Source organism: Fulmarus glacialis, unplaced genomic scaffold, assembly GCF_000690835.1.
Source record: "Fulmarus glacialis isolate BGI_N327 unplaced genomic scaffold, ASM69083v1 scaffold17440, whole genome shotgun sequence".
Lineage (NCBI taxonomy): Eukaryota > Metazoa > Chordata > Aves > Procellariiformes > Procellariidae > Fulmarus > Fulmarus glacialis.
This window is the reverse complement of record NW_009189809.1, coordinates 9,364-32,370: the sequence shown is the minus strand read 5'-3', so window position 1 is coordinate 32,370 and position 23,007 is coordinate 9,364. Positions and strand designations below refer to the sequence as shown.

At 37.9% G+C, this 23,007-nt stretch overlaps 1 protein-coding gene across 1 annotated transcript in view; it reads right to left on the bottom strand.

Moving 5' to 3' along the window:
• Window positions 1-23,007, bottom strand: part of HEATR1 (HEAT repeat containing 1) — a gene marked incomplete at its 5' end in the record, with an annotated part of 33,916 nt that overhangs the window by 2,249 nt on the left and 8,660 nt on the right. The window contains 24 exons of the mRNA XM_009583524.1: window positions 578-746; window positions 840-944; window positions 1,202-1,336; window positions 2,074-2,232; window positions 2,757-2,907; window positions 3,897-4,186; window positions 4,395-4,535; window positions 5,351-5,474; window positions 6,329-6,375; window positions 7,026-7,192; window positions 8,292-8,418; window positions 9,103-9,333; window positions 10,688-10,816; window positions 12,277-12,398; window positions 12,669-12,787; window positions 13,560-13,703; window positions 14,794-14,900; window positions 15,477-15,608; window positions 16,375-16,617; window positions 17,471-17,638; window positions 17,984-18,156; window positions 18,979-19,171; window positions 21,268-21,416; window positions 21,690-21,873. Of these exons, the coding sequence (XP_009581819.1) occupies window positions 578-746; window positions 840-944; window positions 1,202-1,336; window positions 2,074-2,232; window positions 2,757-2,907; window positions 3,897-4,186; window positions 4,395-4,535; window positions 5,351-5,474; window positions 6,329-6,375; window positions 7,026-7,192; window positions 8,292-8,418; window positions 9,103-9,333; window positions 10,688-10,816; window positions 12,277-12,398; window positions 12,669-12,787; window positions 13,560-13,703; window positions 14,794-14,900; window positions 15,477-15,608; window positions 16,375-16,617; window positions 17,471-17,638; window positions 17,984-18,156; window positions 18,979-19,171; window positions 21,268-21,416; window positions 21,690-21,873 (3,709 nt within the window). The remainder of the gene's footprint in view (window positions 1-577; window positions 747-839; window positions 945-1,201; window positions 1,337-2,073; window positions 2,233-2,756; window positions 2,908-3,896; window positions 4,187-4,394; window positions 4,536-5,350; window positions 5,475-6,328; window positions 6,376-7,025; window positions 7,193-8,291; window positions 8,419-9,102; window positions 9,334-10,687; window positions 10,817-12,276; window positions 12,399-12,668; window positions 12,788-13,559; window positions 13,704-14,793; window positions 14,901-15,476; window positions 15,609-16,374; window positions 16,618-17,470; window positions 17,639-17,983; window positions 18,157-18,978; window positions 19,172-21,267; window positions 21,417-21,689; window positions 21,874-23,007) is intronic.

Here is a 23,007-nt window from a genome sequence, read left to right as displayed (position 1 = left end):
TTTAGCTAATGCCCTAGCAGGTCTGCCACTGCCGTTCACAGTCAGCTGGGGATAAAAGAGAATAGCCGCAGGCTATAGGAAAAGTGCTTGGCCATACCTGTGGATATAGAAAATTTCTTCAGGTCACTGTAAATGGGATGGGCAAATAGTTTCCCATACAAAAAAGTTAATACCTATTTTTGCCAAGAAAGCAGAGGAGTCTGAATACACCAGGTAAGATATAAGAGAAGTCAATGAATGAAAAAGAAAAAAAGAAAAAAACCCCAAACAGAAACAAGTCACTCTCTTTCCACACAATTTCATTCTCATGGAACTCACTGGGACTGACATTGAAAATTTTCATGTGGTCTCAACTTTGTACTGGCAGCCCAGAGCCCATGAATGAAAAATGTCCTTTGGTTCCATCAGCGTAAGAAAGATGCCTTATTTATGAGAGAAAGAAGACAGAGAGAAATGAGGGGTATGTGCTGTGAAGTAAATCCTGGAAGACTAAACTTTCAGCAATTGTAATTAACGTCTTTCAGCAATTAGAGTTAGCCTGCCAATGCCTCTCTGTAGTTAGTAACTAAAAACTCACCAGTTTTGGAAATGTTGACCTCGTTCAGTGTCTCAGCAAATGGCTTCACTAAATGACCAGCAAACAGGGTGAAGAGACCCTTGAGCTTGTCTGCAATGCAATCTGCTATTCGGTGGAATGTCAGCAGTCTGTCTTTTAGGGTAGACTCTGTTTTGGACCAATCGAAGAGCTGAAAGTGAAAGGCAGATTAGCTCTTTCCTGTGTCTGTGCACTGGAAAATACAAATACACTGATGCAGATGAATTATATTTAAACTTCCTACCTTGAAGAAGAGGGGTCTGAAAGAAGCCTCGGACAGTTTCATAACCATACTTATTAGACAATCAATAATGCAAGCCTCTGTCTTACCAACTTCCTCTAAGTCATCCTAGAAAAATTAGAAAACAATTCCAAGTTCGAAATGTAAGAATTGGAGCTTTCAAAGTACATTTTAATTTTGTCTGTTTCAGACTAAATACCTAACCATCATGTTTTCTACCGCAAGAACAATTCCAGAACAGGATATTTGATACCCAGAATTTCAGAGCATATATGCAATGGAAACTACTACTATTTTTTAAAACAACTGACAGAATTAGCATGTAGAGCTTAGGCTGCTGCTGTTCATCCCCCTAAACAAGCCACCTGGGCATGCTCTGTTCGGAAGTCCAGGGCTTTCATGAAAAATGCCGTCAGCTCAGACTGATGGGAGATCAGGTGCTCCTTCTCCATACCAACAATGTGCTCCTTCAAAATGTTCATAAGGGGACCCAGGCAATTCTGCCAAAACAAAAGCAAAGCAATGCAAAGGCAACTGTGGTATTGACAGTAACCGAGAAACATAACAAGGGAATTGCATTTTTGCGCTTCACACATTTACTCATTACTGTCGATAAAATAAACTTTTTCCTGTACTTTTTGGGGGCTTAAGTTAGCAGGATTCCTGAAAAGAGTTTGGTCTCCCCTCTCCAGTACTGGAGATACCAGTTAAATCTGAAAGGTTTGCACCTATGAGACAGGAGCAAAGCCCAGATGAAAATTATGTCTCAACTCATGTTCCTAGCAGATAAATCAAGGCCTTTATGAATGGGATGATCTCTCAAGCATTCATCATCTAACATGCTAAGGACATTAAACTGGTGCATTTTTCCCAGGTTTAACTTTCCTGAATCACCATTGTGGTACAAAAGAAAACAGAGATAATATAAACACTGTGCTAGGTTTGGCTGGGATGGAGTTAATTTTCTTCATAGCAGCTCATATGGTGCCGTGTTTTAGATTTGTGACTAAAACAACACTGATAACACACCGGTGTTTTGGCTATTGCTGAACAATGCTTGCACAGTGTTAAGACTTTCTTCGTTTCTCACTCTGCTGCCCCAGTGAATAGACTGGTGGTGGGCAAGAAGCTGGGAGGGAACACAGCCGGGACAGTTGAACCAAATTTTGCGCTGCTTGTTTCTTTTTTTTCTTTCTTTTTTTTTAATCATAATGCAAAAGAATGAAAAAATCCTTACCTTCCGGGTATTTGCGACTTCACTGTAACACTTTGTAACTGCAGGCAAGAATATTCGGGGAGCAAGCCTCGTAGCTAGGATAGTTCTCAATGACATTATGCGTAAGCTTATCTGGGAAGAAGGACCAAACTCGACCACAATCTTTTCCAAGCGGACAACCTATCAGGAAATCCAACAGAAGTTAGGCATACTTAAAACAACTCAGGAACTTATTTTACAGTAGTTCTCTGTTGCAAGTGTCAGATGGGAATTTTGCTGTTTGCACCCCTTGGAGCACCTTACATTAAGATGTCTGTGTACAGAGCTTCACTGTCTTCAGAAGACAAACACTGAAAAATTGCGCGTGTCAGCGGCAGGGGGTCAGAATTACCCTAACTAGAGCTGTTAGATACACATTTGGTAAGATCATGGATATTACAGAATGATCCTTCAGGATTCATCTCCCTTTCCAAAGAGGCAAACTACAACCTGTCAGAGGGAGGAGTAGGAGATGCTCTTATATTCTGTATCTCAGTTATCTGCATAAGAAGGTGAGTAGAAGAGTAATACGTTACGACCTTCCACATAGTTGGCACACACTCGTACTTCAGTTTCAGAGAGAAAAAAGTCATCTCTGTAGGTTCTTCTAGGAACTGGGCAGATCCTGTCTCCCTTTACATATCTGTAGGAGTCAGATAGCTCACCTGCAGCAAGCAATCCAAAAGATAAGGACTAAGGAAGTGTGGTAATGTTTCTGCAACCTTCAGCAGAGCAGTGACAGCACTCAGCAAGTAAATCTCATTGGAGACCAGCTCCTTCTTATTTTTTAGTGTCTTCAACAGTGCCGGCATCAGCCTGTGAGTAATCAAGCATAAATTGGGAAACCACTGACCATTTGGAGGCACATTTCCAATCACATAAATTCATCTGTTAAGCCTGCAGGGACAATTTTCACATGAATTTTTACATATATATTTGAGAAAACTCAGTATTCTGGGCTCTTCTGCTGTATTTCATTTTTTCAAACCTAATGAAGGATATTAGGTTTAGAATCACAGAATCATAGAATGGTTTGGGTCAGAAGGGATCTTTAAAGATCATCTAGTCCAACCCCCCTGCCATAAGTAGGGACATCTTTCACTAGATCAGGTTGCTTAAAGCCCCGTCTTTAGTTTAAAGATTTAATGACAATAAGAAACTTATATTTGTAATGAGATAAAACAGTCTTAAAAGCAACAAGTTAGATGCTTGAATTCTTCTTGAATAGGGAGAATAAAATAATGTAACATGCAGGGTTTCCAACGGTACTGGTTCTCATGTTTTTAAATGCAATCTGTTCTACAGTAAAAATACAGAGTATGGTCTGACTTTTCTAAAGCCATAAAGATTGCCTCTCTGTTCAAGTAGCAGACTCCATAAGGAGGTCTACTGATTATAAAACTCTTACAATTTCCCCACTAGCTTCTTAGTTCTATGACCAGGAAGCACCTTCAAGCACCACGAATACCTTTATTTTTATCTACACAAAACACACATGGGCAGACTGCCACTTGGCTTTCATCAGCATTCTTTCAAAAGCCATAAAGATTGCCTCTCTGTTCAAGTAGCAGACTCCATAAGGAGGTCTACTGATTATAAAACTCTTACAATTTCCCCACTAGCTTCTTAGTTCTATGACCAGGAAGCACCTTCAAGCACCACGAATACCTTTATTTTTATCTACACAAAACACACATGGGCAGACTGCCACTTGGCTTTCATCAGCATTCTTTCAGTAATGCATTTTAGTATAACTAATTCCTTTCCTGCTGCAGTTCGTTCTGTTAAAAAGAACCCAACAATACCTTGGAAGCTGAGGTATTGCTTGGGCTTTCAGTGTACAGGTGACCTCAGCTATACAGAGCAAAGCACTTCCCATCACGTTCTTTTCCTCCTTCTCTGAAGAAATTAGATCAATGGCAGTTTTCAGAACAGGTACAAATGGCACTGGATTTTCTGTGCCAAAACCTTTGCAGAGTAGCTTGAGGCTGAACAAAGCAGTCTGCCTGTTGATGGCTTGCTCCTCCTCTTCCTCCTTTCTTTTACACTGCACGATAGCAATGAGCTCAGGAACCAGCTCTAAGAGCTGCAGGATCTAAGAGGTCAAGAGAACACACACATTAGACATACAATTAGAACCTGCAAGGTAACTATGGGCAGGTCGCCTACATCTCGCTACTCAAGAGCTGCCTGCCAGACTTGGCGCTGGTACTTGACATCTTTACATAGAGCAAACCATTTCTACATCAATCTCTCTCCAGGTACTTCTGCTAAAGGAACCGAGTTTAACCACTTCACCTCACCTGGCTCTTCTGCCACCTTGTGCGCTGCTGCACCTTATTGTTCAAAAGGTCCATTGCCTTACGTCTCACAGACGGGAGCTGATTCGTCATTAGTCCCCTAATTACAGGGATGAAGGTTTCTGTTGGCAATAAGGCATTGACCTACAAGAAAACACAAACAAAACAATACCATAAATGCTCTTCCATGCACTGTGACATAGTAGCCTCCAAATAAGACAGGCAAACTCTCTTCAACTTCCCACATGGGTTTCACGATCAAAGAAGAGAGGACAGGCTAGCAATGCTGTATCTGAGGCAAGCAAAAGAACACAGCAGGTTCCAGTTACAGTACTTGATGTATGTCCACTGTCCCCAGCCATTATCCACTAGCTCCGAGATTTCCTCAGCAATTCCTTTTGTCTACACTGGTGAGCTATCACTCCTTGCCCTAAAATACTTCTGGTAGTGCCCTGTGATGTACATCATGAAAACTAGAATATGCTTCACATTAAAAAAAAAATCCAAGCTGTGAAAAGATGTGTGCTGCACAGCATGCAATGAGATAGCCAGTCCAATTCTACAAATATACTTCTAATCAGAAAAAGATAAGAAAAGCATAAGTAGATTTTTTTCTCCATTTAAATTCCATGTAGAAATATGGAACAACAATTCCATTTATGAGTTAACAATGAGAAATGCTGCTAAAAGCCATTCTCCACCAGATAGATAGTGAAATGACTGCTTCCAGCCAGTAGAACACTAACTAGAGTTGATTTTTTTTGTCTGGTTGTTACGTCTAAGCTGTTAGCTGTAGTTATTAAAGTTGTTACATGAGTTTAAACAATGATGCACCAGGTTGCAGACCATCCAATAAAGATTAGTACTAATCCAACAAGAAATCCTACAAAGGTTATCATCATATTAATAAGCAAAAGCAGAAATGTCCCACTGCTAATATGAGGGCTAATGAGACATACTTTATCCAGCATATCATAGGACTTGTTAAGCAGAACCCTCCAAAATTTCGCTGTTGGCTTGTCCACGTTTCCTTCCACTGAAGACGCCACAGTGTTTATATAATGAAGAACTTCTTCTAATAGCCTAGATGGAAAGGAAGCATCTTTTAGTGAGTAACAAGGACACTAAAGAAGTTGACTTTATTATTGGAAAGCATAAAATTTCACAAAACAGCAACAATAAAAGAAAATGAAACACCTAATGAAGAGACTAGCAGATCACATCTACATATTAACAAAAAGCTATGGCAATAAGGACAATCTTGCACATTAAAAAAGTCTCCTTGGTATCCCAAATTAGCATCTACATGCAACAGTAGCTCTACTTAAGAACTCTGCTTTAAAACAAAAAGAATCTGGGAGGATATAGATGTTTAAAAATGAGCATTTAAGGAACACAGCATTTAAAATAAATCCTTACACCCTTTTTCACTTAGAACAAACATAAAAGTCAAGCCTCCACAAAAGAAACCCTCAATTTTGCATCATTGGCTGTCATAGCCCAATGTCTACAACTGTGATCTGTGATTACTGGTAATTTTCTTACACCAATATAGGGGCACCTGTGAATAACAATTTTTTCCCTACGAATGAAGTGATATTTTTTGCTAAAAATCTGGAATTATTTTAGAGACTCCATCATCAATAGCATAGTAGTTATGGCCAAGTATGTAAATAAGCTCTATCAGAAATACAGAAAGAGTGAATATTGGGTAGAGCAATCTTTCAGAAATAAAAAACTCCACAACATATTAAAAAAAAAAAATCCCCGAAACAAAACCCAAATAACTTGCATATAATAAATACTGCTTGTTGCCGAAATCAACATTAAAAGTATCCTTGGGGAAAAAAATATTCTAAAGGGACTACATTTAAAAAATATTCCCAGGTTGCAGTGAAAACTAGAAATAAGAGGAGTGGAGAAGATTTAAAGCATACCTCTGTTCCAACTTCTGCAGCTCTTCTGTTTCTTCACATTCAACTATCTGGTTTAAAAAGGAAGAATGAAAACGCTAACTGTGAAACTTGCATCCCCTCATTAAGTTAATATCCCAGTATGCGCAAATGTGTTTGTTCTGAATGAAATGTCCGCTAACATGGTAATTATGAATTCCCCACATCTGCACGTAAGCCATCATTCTAGAAGAAAATCTGAGAATCTTAGGCAATGCAGTCACAGTAGCAAATACCCTTCATGCTGGTGGATGATGTTCAGTTGAAAAACTGGGAACTACTTCCAGCTAGAGCCGCAGCCTAAAATTTGTAACATTTATTTTGTCTTTTCAGAGTTAATAGTATGAATCCCACACCAAACTTGGAGTTATACAGACTGCGAGTGAAATCCCAGACTCCATAAAGCCAGTGGGAATCCACTGGGACCAGAATTTCACTTTGTTACCTATTCATCAATCACACAAACGGAGTCTATCTGGAAAAGCCTTATTAAAAAATAATTAACATTACTGAGAGTTTTCAAAACTGTGTCAACAAAGGTATCAGCAAGATACACTGGACAGTGTATTCTTTCATCCCCTTTGAATATAAAGTCATACTAAAAAGCAAATTAAACTTCACCTATTACAGTACGGCACAATTACTTAATGTGGTCAGTTTAAAAGCAATCTGCCATTATTACCTTTTTCACAAAACTCTGAGAGGATAAAAGTTGTGACATGAAGGAGACTGACAAGAATTTGAAATGCCGAAGTTGCTTGTCTGAGTGAGACTCCACGTTAAAGAGCTGCCCATCCTGATTTTTTAGTTTTGTCTTGCTTGTTCTTGACTTTTTTGGCCCAGGATCCTCTGTTGAAAACATTCACAAAACAAATTTGCAGCCAAGAGCAAAAGACATTTGATTTCTGATTATAGAAACAAAGGAAAATTACAGTCAGATGCCTATCAAGGATAGTCACTCTGCAGTATCCAAAATCATGTCAAAGTTCCAAAAAAGATGCTCTGAAATACCACAGGAGATAAATTTTTCATTTCAACAGCCTCAAAAGAAGTAGTGCCATTTCACTGCCATTCCATCTGATCATTTTTACGTCAAGAATCTTCTTTTTTTCTTGATGCTAAAGCTATGGTACACTGGCTACAAACACGAGAGACTTTTGAGGTGGGACCACATACACTGTGCGTCACATATTTGGGAAAAACTGCTTTCAGTGCCATTACCTGGTCCTTCCTGGCTGAGAAAATGTATTAAATGTATTCAAACAACAAATACAGCAAGTCCTAACTTAAAAAGAAACAAACAACCCCTACCCACCTTCCCCAATGCTCTTTGAAATAACAGACTGGAAAAATATTAAATATATTGTAGTAGAAAGAAATGAAACCTTAAAAATCCCAGAAAGGACTGGTAGTCCCTGTGATCTTGTCTGCTATGAATAATAGCTTTTTATTTCAACGAAACGATTTACTGTACCTTCTAAATGAGGACTACTGTTTGATTCTAAGTGCTCAAATTAATCTATAATTAAAAAAAAAAAGTAATCACGTATCTTAGCCATTTTATTTAAAAAAGAAAAGTCATTAGAGTCATTCTGTATCCCTTAGTCTTCTTTCTAGAGGAGTAATAGAATCATAGAATAGTTTGGGTTGGAAGGGACCTTTAAAGGTCATCTAGTCCAACCCCCCTGCTGTGGGCAGGGACATCTTCAACTAGATCAGGTTGCTCAGAGCCCTGGTCCAACATGACCTGGAATGTTTCCAGGGATGGGGCATCTACCACCTCTCTGGGCAACCTGTTCCAGGGTTTCACCACCCTCATTGTAAAAAATTGCTTCCTTATTTCTAGTCTAAATCTACCCCCTTTTAAAAGGCATAGTTTAAAACCACTATGCCTTGTCCCTTGTTATAGGAGGTTTACATGCATTTGCTGGCTCTGTTTTGTGGTTACCTTCTTTGTTCTCTGGCAGCTCTGTCAAGTACTGGATTATTTTCATCATGCTCTGGAACTGAGAACGTACATTAAATTCGCAACAGATGGAAATCCAAAATTCAGTGTCTGCTTCCAGAACAGCATCCTGTTAATGGTTTAGAAATGTAAAAAGAATTATTTCAAGAATTAAAAAAAAAAATTACTAACAATGATAAAAAAGACTCAAAAACTCCTCAGTGAGTTTGTGAAAATGCCATGGTGAGCTGGAAACTGCCAGGATTAACACCAAGGGTAATAGCAGCAAGCTCTTGGAAAGAACATAGTTCCAGGGGGAGTAGAAAGAGATTAAATTGCTACAGCAAAGACTGTATCTTCTCACCAATGTCCCTTTAATAATTCTTTTAGTCTTCCCCATAAGCTATGCTTTCACCTAATCTGAGGGCTTGCCTACACAAAAACACAATAGGCTTTTTATTTTGGTCTGTACGGGAAGACCAGTATGGTGTTTCACAAACACGGTCAAAGAAAAAAAAAGAACTTAAAAATATTGAAGCACTTCATAATTAGATTATCAGCTCTTCAGGTCAAGGATTGCTGTACAATAAGATCTGATTTATTGTTCAGGCTCCAGGACAAAACAATATTGTATCTGCAATACAAATCGTAGTCAACATCACCATCAGGTTCTGCTACAGCACAAGCTCGGAGCTCTCTTCTTATTTTAGCACAACCTAGGGGCTTATCCTGCACCTTCTTAAAGGCAAGACCATGAACAGAAAGGGGGACATCAGTCTCTTGAGGAAAAAGCTGACCCCGCTAGTCTTCTAACCTTGTCTGTGCTTGAAGTCGCAGTTACAGTTTTGGTCACGTACTGCTCAAACAGCAGCACCAGGAGGACCCAGAGGAACTTGTCTCCTCCCACCGTAGTGATCAGCTGGGCCAGGATTGGCAGGCGTCGGTGCTCCGGCACATGGGGCAAGGCATCCACAAACACACGAATGATCTTTATCACCACCTCTTCCACACTTCCCGAGGACTCTGACAAATCGCTGTCTTCAGCCTATGTACAAACAGGTACAGCAATTCAAACAGATTATCGCAGACAGGTACAACTTCTTTCTTGTAAATTCAGAAAATGAGAGAAAGCACTACGTGCCTGGTAACAGCATTACCAAAAGCATCATCTCAAGGAAAATATAAGTGCTCCAAAATAAACAGTTTTCACTTACACAGTTCGTTTTCAGTGTTTAAGGAAGATGCTTCAAATAAAATCAAAAAAAAAGGAAAAAAGGGGAAAAAAAAAGAAAAAAAGAAAAAAAAAGAATAAAAAAGAAAAAAAGAAAAAAGAAAAAAAAAGAAACATTACTTGGCATCAGCTGAAACAAACAGGACGTTTTCAAGGGAAAGCAATGCCACATCCTTCTGAAAACTTTGCCCATAAGCCTGAGAGTTAGTGTCTTCGATTCAAGGGCCTAGTAAAAATAACACAAGTAGGCTACATGATCTCAGGTAAGTAACATTAGGCTCTCCCCACGTGTAATAATTGTGTGTGCCATAAATAATTTGTCACAGAAACTTGTGATGGCTGCTATGAAAGGTGTTAAACAAAAAAATAAAAAAGGAGAGACAGCAACTTGATTTCTCTAACAGAGACCTGCAAAAGGATGCAAAATGTGTATACATATCATTAAAAAATACACCAGGAAATCCCCAGCCCATTGTTAGAAGAAGAAATTTTTTTTTTCCCAATTCATTTTTACATAAGCGATTTAGATGGCATTTTTCATGTTTAAAGCTATGACTCTAGAATGAAGATTTATTAGATGCAAATGAAATCTGACTGAAGAAAAAAATGTCCCTGTTGAGAAACAATGATGTATTTTTGTTTTGGTTTATAACTATTTATCTAAGATGGCCAACAAAAAACAAGAAAACTCACACAAACACCAGCTGGAAGAATAAAAGCATTTGTCAAATATTTTACCTTTCCATTTTCTTCAGACCATGTCTACTATTGATATGTCCATGACATATTATTATAGGACTAATAATCTTCTTCTTATTTCCAATGGTTCCTCTACGGAACTTGCCTGCTATTTTTATGATGAAAAACTTGAACTTAAAGTATGTTTCAGGTCCTCTTTAGGTACAGTTGTGACACTGTTTTGGCTAAACCATTTATAAAGTAGAGGAGCTCGTAAGATTAAGAAGAAGCAGTAGTCTGATGAACTTGGAGTTGGTCAGATGAGTAGTCGTCTGTTAATATTATATTTAATTTAATATCTATCGAAAAATAATCCTAGAATAGGCTACAACTTTTCCTACCACTGACATTCTAAACCATTTACTCTACTTAATTAAGAATCTTCTTGTTCACTTTTTTCTACTCCTCTCCATTAAGTAGACAAATTTACCTGTATAAGAGCAGGAATAACCATCTGCACTGTCTTATTAATTACTTGGAACGTGTAAGTATCATCCAGACGCAAGACATTTGCTCCCATGAATGTAAAAATAGGCATTATGTTATGGAGAACTTTATCCTGGAAAAGAAGACAGATTAGATTAGTTTATTTTTTGTACTGTTCTGCTCTGCATATTATACCTTAAGGCATTTCTCCTTCCCACAAATGCCACTAGATTCCTATAAAAGAAAATGAGAATCATTAGTATCTTCCAAAACCTCCACTAAACTGATTTTAAATGTATAGTATCCCTTACAGCTACTTACTATGTGATTGTTAGACTTCTAAATATTATTTAGAAACCAAGATACACTTCTAAGCAAGTAACTGAAGAGTGGAAATTGAGAGTTTAGTCTGATGAAATACCTTGTATTCTTCAACTCAGTGCCATGGTAGCATGACAAGCAGTCAGCTATGGGGAGATTTGCAGAAGCACAAACGTGAGTGTGGCACAGATTCCAGTCATTTTCGTACCTTTCCCACTCACCCTTTTTATATTTGCAAAACACCTGCAATACCTACAATCATACAATGGAAACCAACCATGCTCATTTTAATTTTTGGCTTTTTTGAGGGCTAGACTGTAATCACAGTAATTAATTTTAAGAGGGCTGGATTAGAGGTGTCACCTAGCTCAAGAGTTAGTTTCCTAGATTTTGCCACAACTTAGAGCAAGAAGTTGTGGGCACATTTTTTGTTCAGTTTTAGTGAACTGAAGGAGTGTTCTAGATTTAAAAAGAGAGATGAGACTCATACAAAATATTCCTTGTATTCTGACCTTGAAAATCTTGTAAGAATGAATATTAATGCAGAATAAAAGCTTGGTTCTATAGCAAGTGATGGCAGTAAGATGGCGACAAAGAAAAAGCACCCCAACAATAAAAAAGCCAAATCCTCCACAAATTTGTCAGAAACATTCCAGTTTTGCCAAATGTATGGAGAAAGTACTGAGGTAAAGATAAAGATGCAAACGGAGTTTGATATATCTGGATACTTTTTGCTGCTTTTATAGTTTCAAAGCAAAAGAATCTTAGAAGAGTGAGTGTACAGTCAAATTTCAATCCATAGAAGAAAAGACCTGTTTCTCAGTCAATTAAAATCAGACCAACCTGGTTTTATCATCAACTACAACTACATTTCTCAGTGTTGTACAAGATAGAAGCTTGTAAGAATACATGTGCTATCGGGCTAGATGTTTTCTCTCTTGTATATAAAAAAGCAGGGGAAAGAAGAAACAATGCACAAGAACTTTGACCACAGCAGGAAGGTGAGGCAGGGCTCTTGTCAGAAAGCTTCTTCCATTTCTCATGCGCTTCATGGCAAGTCATAAATGACTAGTGATCAAAGCATCAAGACAGAGGTTTGTTTTCAAGTAAAATGGAATAGAAAGCCCTAAAAGAGCAGGGAACCTGTAAATTTTGCCTCTTGCTCCTTTCAGAAATTTTCTCCCCATAGAACAGCTCTACATGTTCTTCACTCTTCCCAAAATTTGGAACCTGAAGAGAAGAGCCGACACACAGATTGCAGGTACTACTTACAGGAAACATGCCAGCAACAGCACCAAGGAGAAGCAGTGCATGATGGTGTGTCTGGGGCATTTTAGATATCCTGATGCACTGAACTATCACTTCCACGTTGAATTTTTCTTTGTCAAGGATATCTGCAAGTAAAAAATATTCATTGATTAACACTTTAATGGTCAACAATGTAGGAATAAAAACAGTACACTCTCAAGCACTGGTTTCAATTTACAGACCGTACCTAAGGGATCTACAAAAATTATTAAGAAGGCAAATTTGTATACCCTATTACGGAGTCTATTTCTCCTCAATAATACAGCATAGACTCAGAGAAGAAAAAAGTTAGAGGCCATTGTTTTAATGCTGTACTGGTGAGAGAAGTACCAAGAAATGGGTCTGGCAATTTTTACCTGCTGGGATCTTGCTACCATCTGAAGACAATTTCTGACAGATGCTTAGCAGGCAGCTGAGGATTAGCTGCTTTGTATATTCCATATTTTCTTCTTCTGACGCCATAGGTTCCAGACATCTATACATTCAGGAAAAAATTTAGGAATTGAAAAAGGAGACAGAAAAATAAGTGACCAAACTGCGTATTAAGATACAAATAAGAAATTGCAATCTTCATTCTACATTAGTTCTAAATTGAGGCTTCTAAAAAGCGTTTGCCAAAAAGTTTCTCTTCTTTTTTGCTTTCAAATACATGAACTGGTCTAATAAAAGACATTTATCAAAGCACTGTCAGGAGTATAAGATGATTACCTGGAATACGATTGCCAGTCTATGTGAATGCAAATAGTAAGAAAAAAAAGATAAATACCCAATCTATATGTAAACTTTCCTAAATGCCTGGAGATGGGGCTGGCAGGAAAAGCAATAGTTTTCTTGGGTTGCACTGGATGAAAGCTGTTCCACAACGTTTTGGGAGAAATTTTAAAGCTCAGGGTATTATTACAATAGCTCTGCAAAAGAGACAAGTCCTGTCAATTGTGCCAGTTTTAGCATAGGTGTCATCCTTCTTAGAAATCGCAAGCTCTCCACCTGAGAAACAAAATCTTCACATAAGAAGCTATGCATCAGGTAACCATCTTAAAAAGCCCAACACACTGTTTACAGGGCAAAAAAATTGTAACAACTTCCCACTCCCTTCATCTGATTTACCTAAAAGAAGTTCAAGTAAAAAAGGCAAGCTACAAAACATGGCAACAAAGCAGAGAAAAAGTAGCCCTATTTTAAGGCTTTACAGTGTCTGCTGCAGGAGAGAAAGCTGAAGGACTCATGTGTTATGGAGGCACGATTACCGGCTCAGCAGGTTAAAAAGCGCAGGTACCAATGCCTGCGGACGTCTAAGTTTCTTCTTATGCTGCAGTAATTCCAGAATAAGCATAACCCTCTGCCAGCTGAAGTGGCTTGTTTCCGGTGCCAATTCTGCATCTTGAGGCTTTCTAAAAATATAAGACAAACAATCAGGATATACATCTGCAAAAAAAAAGTACAGTGTTTCAGGAAACCAACACACACACAAGTAAAAAAAGACAAACTTTCTTTCACATAGTAATATTCTTTACTGCTTCTCCTGGGAGAGGTGGCAATGTGTGGGCTTTTGATTGAAGCAGCAACACGTTTTAAACAATCAACAGAAAATCCAGACAAAACCTGACAAAACAAACAAGTATAGCATGCCTTCTGTGTGTACAAAAAGTCTACACAATGAAGCAGACTTCTGTGGAAAAAAATAAAATCTATTACCAAATAATAGTCCAAATGCTGATCCGCTTGCCATCCCGGAAACTTGCATCTTCTGACCTACTCATTGTCTAACCACTGACTATGCAGGCAATGGGTGTGTGCCCAAGCGTGTATGTTTATAAACTCTGACAGACACAGTTTATAGATGGATCAATCTAATGGGTGATGATTGTTAAAAAAGGCCAAGTGAAGGAAAATAAGAACATAAGGACATCTATTCTACATCAAACAAAGAAAACCAACTCAATATCCTGTTTCAGCAGTGGCTGGCAGCCGATGCTAAAGAAGAGAGTAAGTACAGTGGACAAAACAGCTCCTTCCTTATGAGGATGGAGAGAAGAAACAAGACGAAGAGATCTAAAAATTAATTACTAATGTTTTAACTGAAAGAAAATACTGGAACTAACAGGAACATTTTGATGAGCATCTTTAGGCTTCAGCCATGTGTACGTCATTTGCTATACATTTTTATTACTAACCAAGTTTAATACCTACAAAAATGAATCTTGTTCAGCCGTGTCAAGCCATATTCTACAAGAGCAAATGCCAACACTAAAAGTACTGGGAAATGATTTTTTTTTTTTAAATTTTGACTATAGTTCCATCAGTTCTCAAACAGCAACATGGGTTGGTTTTCTTCTGCCAGAAGTAGCTTAGAGTTATTTTACTTTCCCCCTGTGCAGGGGAAAGGATGCTTATGCTTTCAGTACAAACTATGAAATGTAGTAAAACAAGTGGCATTTTCAAACTGTACAGATAATATTTTTGGATTTCTAGTTATTTTACCTCTGTTGCTGCATTTTTTGCCTTCTAGTTTGCTGAACGGTGGCCAGACTTTTGGTTTTCTCAGGAGGCTCCAGTTCTCTGACGATCTGCTCAGCACACACTGAAATCTGAAACAAAGAACAATAATGCAAGTTCCAATGAACAACGTGTCAGATCACACATCTATGCCCCCTCCTTTTTTTTTTTTAAACACGTCCCTTTCATGCACATATGGGTATATAATCCACATGTTCAAGTCATATCACCACAGTCTCTGAATGCCTGTCCTACTTGTAGTTCTCATAGCAAATAAAACGAGGAAGTGATTTCAAATCCATGTAATATAATAAATTGCTGTAAGAAAGCTACAATGAATGTATTTTGGGAGAAGTCTGCTAATAACAGTACAAAAGCAGTTTTTACCCAGAAAATGAAAATTGGTGCAGCAGAACAAAGTGACTTTTGCTGAATTCATTCATGTAGTATAGCAAATGACTGATGGGTGGCTTTTAAAACAATACCTTCTAAAAGCAGTCATTTAACAAATTTTTCATGCCATTAACACAACTATATTATGTGACAAATAGTTTCCGATTCCTTTCATGCTATGAATGATATAAACAATGAGCGTTACTTAATGTAGCAACACAGAACCACCGCAGCAAGTTTGAACACATTTCTGTGTTTTGGTGTTTGCCACTCACCCCTTTAAACACACTGCTGACAGTCTGGGCACAAAGCGGGTTCTTACAGTTTAACAGTAAGTCAAACAATACTTTTAATAGCTTCTGTTGCACTATCCCATCTGACACAGCTGCGAAGAATGGTTTAGTAATCTACAAAAGGGAAAAAAGAAAGCACGCAGAGAGGTTTGCTGTAAGAGGGTAACAAAATCACAAGCTATGGAACTTTGGTATGTTAGATTATATATGACACACCCAATCACACATGCATGTTAGTACGACATATATCGTAAAAATTTGCATATTAACTATGTATTTGCATATATCCAGGAATCCTTAGATGCAAAGCACATACTTCTGAAATATCCATCAGACATACCGATTCCTGAAATTCTTCACACAGCTTGCCTGGTGGGGGAAACAAATTTGCTGTTGCCAGCCTTCGGTAAGGATACGCTAATACCTGGCTAATAGGAGGCCTGAAGTTGTAGCCTCCTTCAAATGAGACTATTTCTCACCTACTGTATTTTCTTGACAATTTTTCCTCAGGAGAAAAACATAAGTAAAGCTCCTGCCTGACTGACAAAAACTGAGAACAGTGGAACAGTAGTATCTGCAGGCAATGACACAGGTATTCATCTGCATGCAAATACAATGATATTTCTATTCTGTACTTGTCAAAATGCAAAAATAAAGCAAGCAGCAATTTCTCCTTCTGGTAAGTTTAAGAGAGAAAGTTTTGCAGCCTGTTTAGACATTTCAAAGACACTATGGAGACCCTGAAAACTTGTACTAAAAGACAGACAGGTCAAAAGCTATGGACTCCTTAACAGCAAAAGAGTCCTTGTAAATCCAATCCTAAACACTGCTATTTGCTTTAAGCATAAAAATAAATTAAAGATCTTTCATAAAGCCATACCTGCCCAAGTGCTGTGATCTGAAATGGTGGAATTCCTTCATAGATTTTCTTGGCAGCATGCAGACTTTTGATAAATAAATCCAGACTCTGCTGATGCTTGCACAAGAGCGTTGCCGAATATTCATTAAACTTTCCAAGGATGAGATGCAGGAGAACAACTTCATCTTTCAACATTGCCTCAGGTTTCTTAAAGACCTTCTCTAGCAACCGGTCTAGTGCAGGCAAGAGGTGAGAAAGAATCATCTGCAAACAGAGGAGATTCATAATAGAAGTTCTTATCCATTCTCATTTTAACAAACTTCCAATAGCACAGCTTCATTTTACTGCAATGTCCCCTCTCTGGTAACACACTGCAAACAGTATTTTATGCAACAGCTATTCAAGAGGAAACATACAAGACTTATTGTGAGATTACCATGAGTACATGCTCATTTGCTACTTTGCTATTCTTCTTTGCAGAGTAGTATTTCATGTTTTTAAATACAGAAACAAGGCAATTTTTTTCACCGATTTATGACTGCTGTCTCCTACAAAACCCAAATGTGAGGCAAGAACACTCATCCTCTATACAGTTCACAATCCTTTCAAGAAACATACAACTGAACAGAGCATAAAAATTCATAATTTCATTCATTTTTTGAACATTGAACTCATGTATTTTCGAGCACTTAGAAAATTCTGAATATGTTAGATAAGAGGAGGTTAATACATACAAATAAAATTGATAATACTACCTAATACATTACAATTCTGTACAGAAAACCCTTATTCACTGATATCTAACCAAGGTAATAAATTTCTTCTGGAATAATCTTCTTCTGAAACAGTCTTTTTCGGTAACATCAAGGGATTTTCCTTAAGAACTCCAGTGCAAAATTCTGCAGCCCTTACATTCCTGGATGGAGCATGCACATATTTTATGTTTCATTCAATCATACTTTGCAGCACTACCGCATATTATTAGAGGTGTCAACTTAATGCCTAATAGTCTAATACATTATGAAGTTATTTAACAGTGTTATTACTAAATGAAATTGGATTTCCGCATTTCAATCAAGTGCAGAACTGATAAAACAACTAGAAAGGCGGCACTTACCTCACCATGGACTTCATGAAGTATTTTCATCAAGTTTCTTGCAATATATGATGGGAAAATAGCGTTCTGTACACAATCAAGTATGCTTTCCAAAGCTTCCAACAATTTTTTCTTCTGGGATTTCTGTTTTGGTTGTGTCTCAAGCTCCTCAAATAGAGTTTCCATAATCTAGTTCATTAACAAAGTGAAAATTAAGTTCTTTCCCTGCAATAAAAATGCCTTAAAAGAATGTTTATTCAATGCTTTCATAATAGTGCAATATAGATAAAAACAGAATTCTTCATCCGTAAACCAAAAGTTAATACCTCTTATTTGACTGATATTCTCAATTCTCTGTATGTAATAAATAATTTGAATTTTTTTATAGTCCTTTAAAAAAATATTAAAAAGTCAGTCTACTATAGTATGCAAAGACAATGAACTCGCCAGTTAACTTGATTTCTTTTAGAAAAGATGGGAGCTCACAGCAGCAGACAAAACTTGTATTAATGTACACCTTCATAAGAAAAATACCTGTGTTATGTAAGTAGGGTCAGATATGATCTCTTCTGTCTTTTGCTCCAAATGCTGAAGAACAGGATGAAACAGAGACTCCTTTATCCCGCTCAAGGAATGGAGGCAGTTGAGAGCAGCCCTTCGAACTTCACTCACAGGACTACCCAAGTTAATTAGCAAAGATATCACCACTGCAAAAAGAGTGAGGGAAGGAAGGAGGAAAAGACAACAGAATAAAGTGAGTGGTCAGAATTTTACTGTTTCTGTCCCTGAAGAGGCATCAACATTTCTTTGGAATTAAAAAGTCGTCTTTTTTCACTGTAAACCTCGAGACTACACAAAACCAACATGAATCTCACAGATCCATGGCTCTGAATTTCTTCATCACAGTCCTTATAATCGTGTGTAAGCTCAGAGAGTTCATCTATAGCTACTGACTTCCACATCCTTATACTGCACAGAAAGTAAGGTGCTGTAACTGACTTCTTCAGCATAGGAGCATGTTTCTTTAACACTTTTAAGATTAAAAAAAAGTGGTTTCACCTGCTTCCAAGCTTGGGCTAGTAACTGCAGCAGTGAATCAGCAAGAAAGACAGCTGTCTCAGCTGAACATAAATAACTACAGAATCGTAGAATCATAGAATCATTAAGGTTGGAAAAGACCTCTAAGATCATCGAGTCCAACCGTCAACCCAACACCACCATGCCCACTAAACCATGTCCCTAAGCGCCTCATCTACACGTCTTTTAAATACTTCCAGGGATGGTGACTCAACCACTTCCCCGGGCAGCCTGTTCCAAGGCCTTACCACTCTTTCAGTAAAGAGCTTTCCTAATGTCCAATCTAAACCTCCCTTGGCGCAACTTGAGGCCATCTCCTCTCGTCCTATCGCTAGTTACTTGGGAGAAGAGACCTATAGCTACACTTCATGGTATAAAACATAGTAAAATTGCACAAAATTAATTACTGTGATTAAGTCTTAAGATGAGAGATAGATACTGTTTTACTTTACCTGGAGATGACGGCGATAGCAGCTGTTTCTTTTTTTGGTATGTCTGTGATTCAAGCAGTGCATAGCCAATATATAGAGCTTGAGTCTGTAGCATTGCATTGACTTCATAGTTCAGATGATTTGAAAGGTTATAACTGTAAGTCCACAAAATTGAAAGGAATTTGAAGAGAGCCTCTGAATCTTTTAGATGTACCTAAAATTTAACAAAAAAAAAAAAAAAAGAAAAAAAGAAAAAAGCACTTTAATTTATTTGGCAAAGTACTACTCACAACGTCTGATAAACCACCCAAATCAAAGGAGTATGCAGAAAGAGAACTAAAGAGTCGGAAACAGTGTCTTTTGGGAAAACAAAGTTACTGGATAAACAGTACTTGCATGTGTACACAAGTCCACATGTTGCCTAACAGCTGGCTTATTTAGTTTAACAGATAACTTGTAGTCTATAGGTATGTAAATACAAGAGATTTTTTTTTATCTGGAAAAAAAAAAAAATCATATGGACTGAAAACACATCCATATGAACATCTGTATAGAATGTCAACTGCGCAAGAAAATTGTTATATGCAAAATAAAGAACTTCTATTTCCTATTTTGTGCAGCAGTAATCTTAATATTAAAAGTGCTCTAAGTAATCCCTGACTTTTTCATCAGTCATACAAAACGATTTTCAGAAGTCTATAAACTAGGGTCTCACAAGAGCTGGGCATCCAATTTCCTTGTACAACACAGCTTTCTGTGCTGAATATTCACACTAAACTTTATTCTTAGAATTTGTCCTAGATTGGCTATATAGGCTTTGTAATAACAGAGCATGGACCAAAATTAACAAACTCTGAATCATAAATGTATCAGTGATCACCACAGACACAGGTCAGAGTGCCTTCTCCCTGCCCCAATAGCTGCTCCAAGAAGATTCAATTCAGTTTTTCACACAACTACATCCAATTACCTTAACTTTGCTTTAGGACCTTTCTGTAAAAATTTAACGAGGATAGGTTCTGATTTTGAACCAGTTACATTGTCTCCTAATAGTATCCCACATCAATTTAAAGTTCTTGCTTACTACATGGTCTGGCAATAGCTAGCATGCTTTCTGTCTGCAAGATGCTCTCTGGAATCCTAAGAGCTCTTCATTCATCAAACAGGAGTGCCCACTCAAGATCCCGCAGACTGAACGCAGCTTGCCAGAACAACTGATACAGCTTCTGACATACTCTTGCCTATTTTCTTTTCCACAAGTCCACCAAGACCTAGGTTCTACTTATATTAACTATTCTAGAGTGGGCAAAAATATCTTTCTTGTCCCTTTCAAATTAAACACCCTCAAAATCGACAGTACTCCACAAGTGAAAGCAGCAAATTATTACTGCAGCCATTGTCTTCACTAGGTCCTAGGACATTACTAACCCCATTCCACAAACCTTCTGTAGTCCCTCCTTCCTCTTGCTTCTCTTCTTCTGTGCAATATTACCCAGCTTGCTCAGTCAAAAATCCCACCAAAATAACATCCTTGCTTCCCTGCTGACAGCCTTTAACTAGCCAGGCACTGAATCAATCTCTTTTACAGCTCAGCATCAGTACAATTCCACTAGATCTTGGAGTCACTGATAATTAGACGAAGTTATATACAAGAATTAACATCAGAAACAAGTTTTGTTATGAAATCGTTGCTATTCTTTCCTTCCTCTGGCTGTGTTTGTCATGTGCTGTTCTTGATGAAACAGCATCAAATTCCAGTAACAGCGGCTTTGTGTCAATTACTTGCTTCTCTTTTCCTCAGAATATGCAGTTATTACTCCCTGTCATCTAAAATCTAGACTGTCAAAATCCCTTATTCTCTTCACAAAAATGTATCACTTGATGCAGGTGAGAAAACATGAGATGATGTTATAAGGAAACGTGCAATGTCTTCGAAAAGTTTTTCTTTCAATTTTTGTATTTAAAAACTAACAAATTTTACAGAGCAACTGTTTGCTTTGCTCCCAGATAGGATCAAAACTTTCAGCTCAAACTTCAAGCTCTTGACCTGGCTCTGCAAATCAGTGTTATGTTTTCACCTTTGTCTCAACTGGTCCATTTATTGTTTTTTTAGTTTAGTTTTTTATTATTACATTTAATTAGGGTTAACTAACCAGCTGAAGCTTAGACTTTCACCTGCTCACAGTACCAGCATGCCACAAGCAGTGTTGCATGATCAATTCTCCATTTTTCTCAGTTTTCCTTAGAATTCTGTAACTGCGTAATAGTTGATGACTAATAATTCTGAGCAACAAAGCGCAAAAATAATACCTTGAGTAAGAGATTCATCAATGTTCTGTACTGAACAGCATTGCTTCCCTCACTAGCTCCACAGACAAGTAGGTCAAATAGCCCCAACAGGAGGTGGAGGTAGTCTTGGCTATCTTGATTCAGAGATTCGGGATTCCACCAAGTTTCCTCTAAAAAATACACGTTATAAATAAGACACAGTGGATGCATATAAACACCTTCAGAAACCAAGAGAAAACAGACATCTGTAGTTAAAAGAAGACAATACATTTGGCTGATTTCATGATCACAAGTAAGTAACCTTTACAGATCTCAGTAACAACGAATGAAGAAGATTAGGGAAGCAAGGCTTGCTTGTTTCCAACAACTTCTGAAGACAAAAAAAATTAACCTTCCTTCTTCACTTCATTGATATAAAAGACAGTCAAAACCTTAACATCTACCTTTTGAAAAGGACAGAGGAGGTTTTAGGCCATTAATGAAGTTTTTCAATAAGAACAGGAACATAGCTGACTCCTCTGCATGAGCAGTGTGATCACTATTGAGCTTTTCTATATATGCAGTTAACAAGTCCTTAGGCACCAAAATTTCCTCTGTTGTTTCAACACACCAATTTAGGGGAGTTTCCTGTGAATGAAAATTCATTTTAGTGTATACTGTCACAATTTCATCCAACAGAAGCCAGAAATTTAGCACTAAAATTCAGCAATATTTAATTTCCAACCTCAAAAGATGTATCCTTATGAAGTAAATTACATTTCTGATTTTACATTTAAACTTGCATCTGCAGTTTTAAAACTTATGCCAGCTCTTACTACTGTAATTAACAGCGTACATAAGTGAGGTAACAAAAGAGTAAAATACCAATCTCTCTAAAATATCTCTTCAAAGGCATTAGGAGTTACTCACAGCATTTTGTGGACATTCAGTTTCATCCTTTCATCTAGCTCTGTTGTAGCAACATAATACCTATCTTTCAGATATTTGTATATATAAAAACCCTTTAATGGAATAATCTGAGGTCAGAATAACTATTACCATGTATTGCTCTGTGTGTGTGTGAGGGGGTGCACACACAGAAGTACAGCCCTGCTCACGTGGAAAAGAAGAACAAACTGTTTCAACATTAAAATAAATCAAGAAAACCCCAATGGGAAAGATGCACAAAAATAAGGCAAAGAAAGGTAGCAGAAAGATGCAGAAATACTCTTTCTGAACACTGTTCCTGCCCTTCTGATGGCTTCTCCTTTTGCCTCCAGGTTACCTCCCAAAAAGTGTCAATACAACAGCTTATGGAGCTGCACAATAAACCAAAACCCAACAAATTCAGGAACAACACTTTCAATATTGTTGCAAGGACATGCTTGAGGTTGCAATTCATAGAATCATAGAATCACAGAATGGTTTGGGTTGGAAGGGATCTTCAAAGACCATCTAGTTCAAGCCCCCTGCCGTGGGCAGGGACACAGGCCACTAGATCAGGTTGTTCAAAGCCCCGCCCAACCTGACCATGAACACTTCCAGGGATGAGGCATCCACAACTCCTCTGGGCAACCTGTTCCAGTGCCTGACCACTCTCATACTAAAGAATTTCTTCCTTGTATCTAAGCTAAGTCTACCCTCTTTTAGCTTAAAACCATTGGCCCTTGTCCTATCACTACAGGCCCTGGTAAAAAGTTTCTCCCCACCTTTTTTATACGCTCCCTCTAAGTACTGAAAAGCTGCAATAAGGTCTCCCCTTAGCCTTCTCCTCTCCAGGCT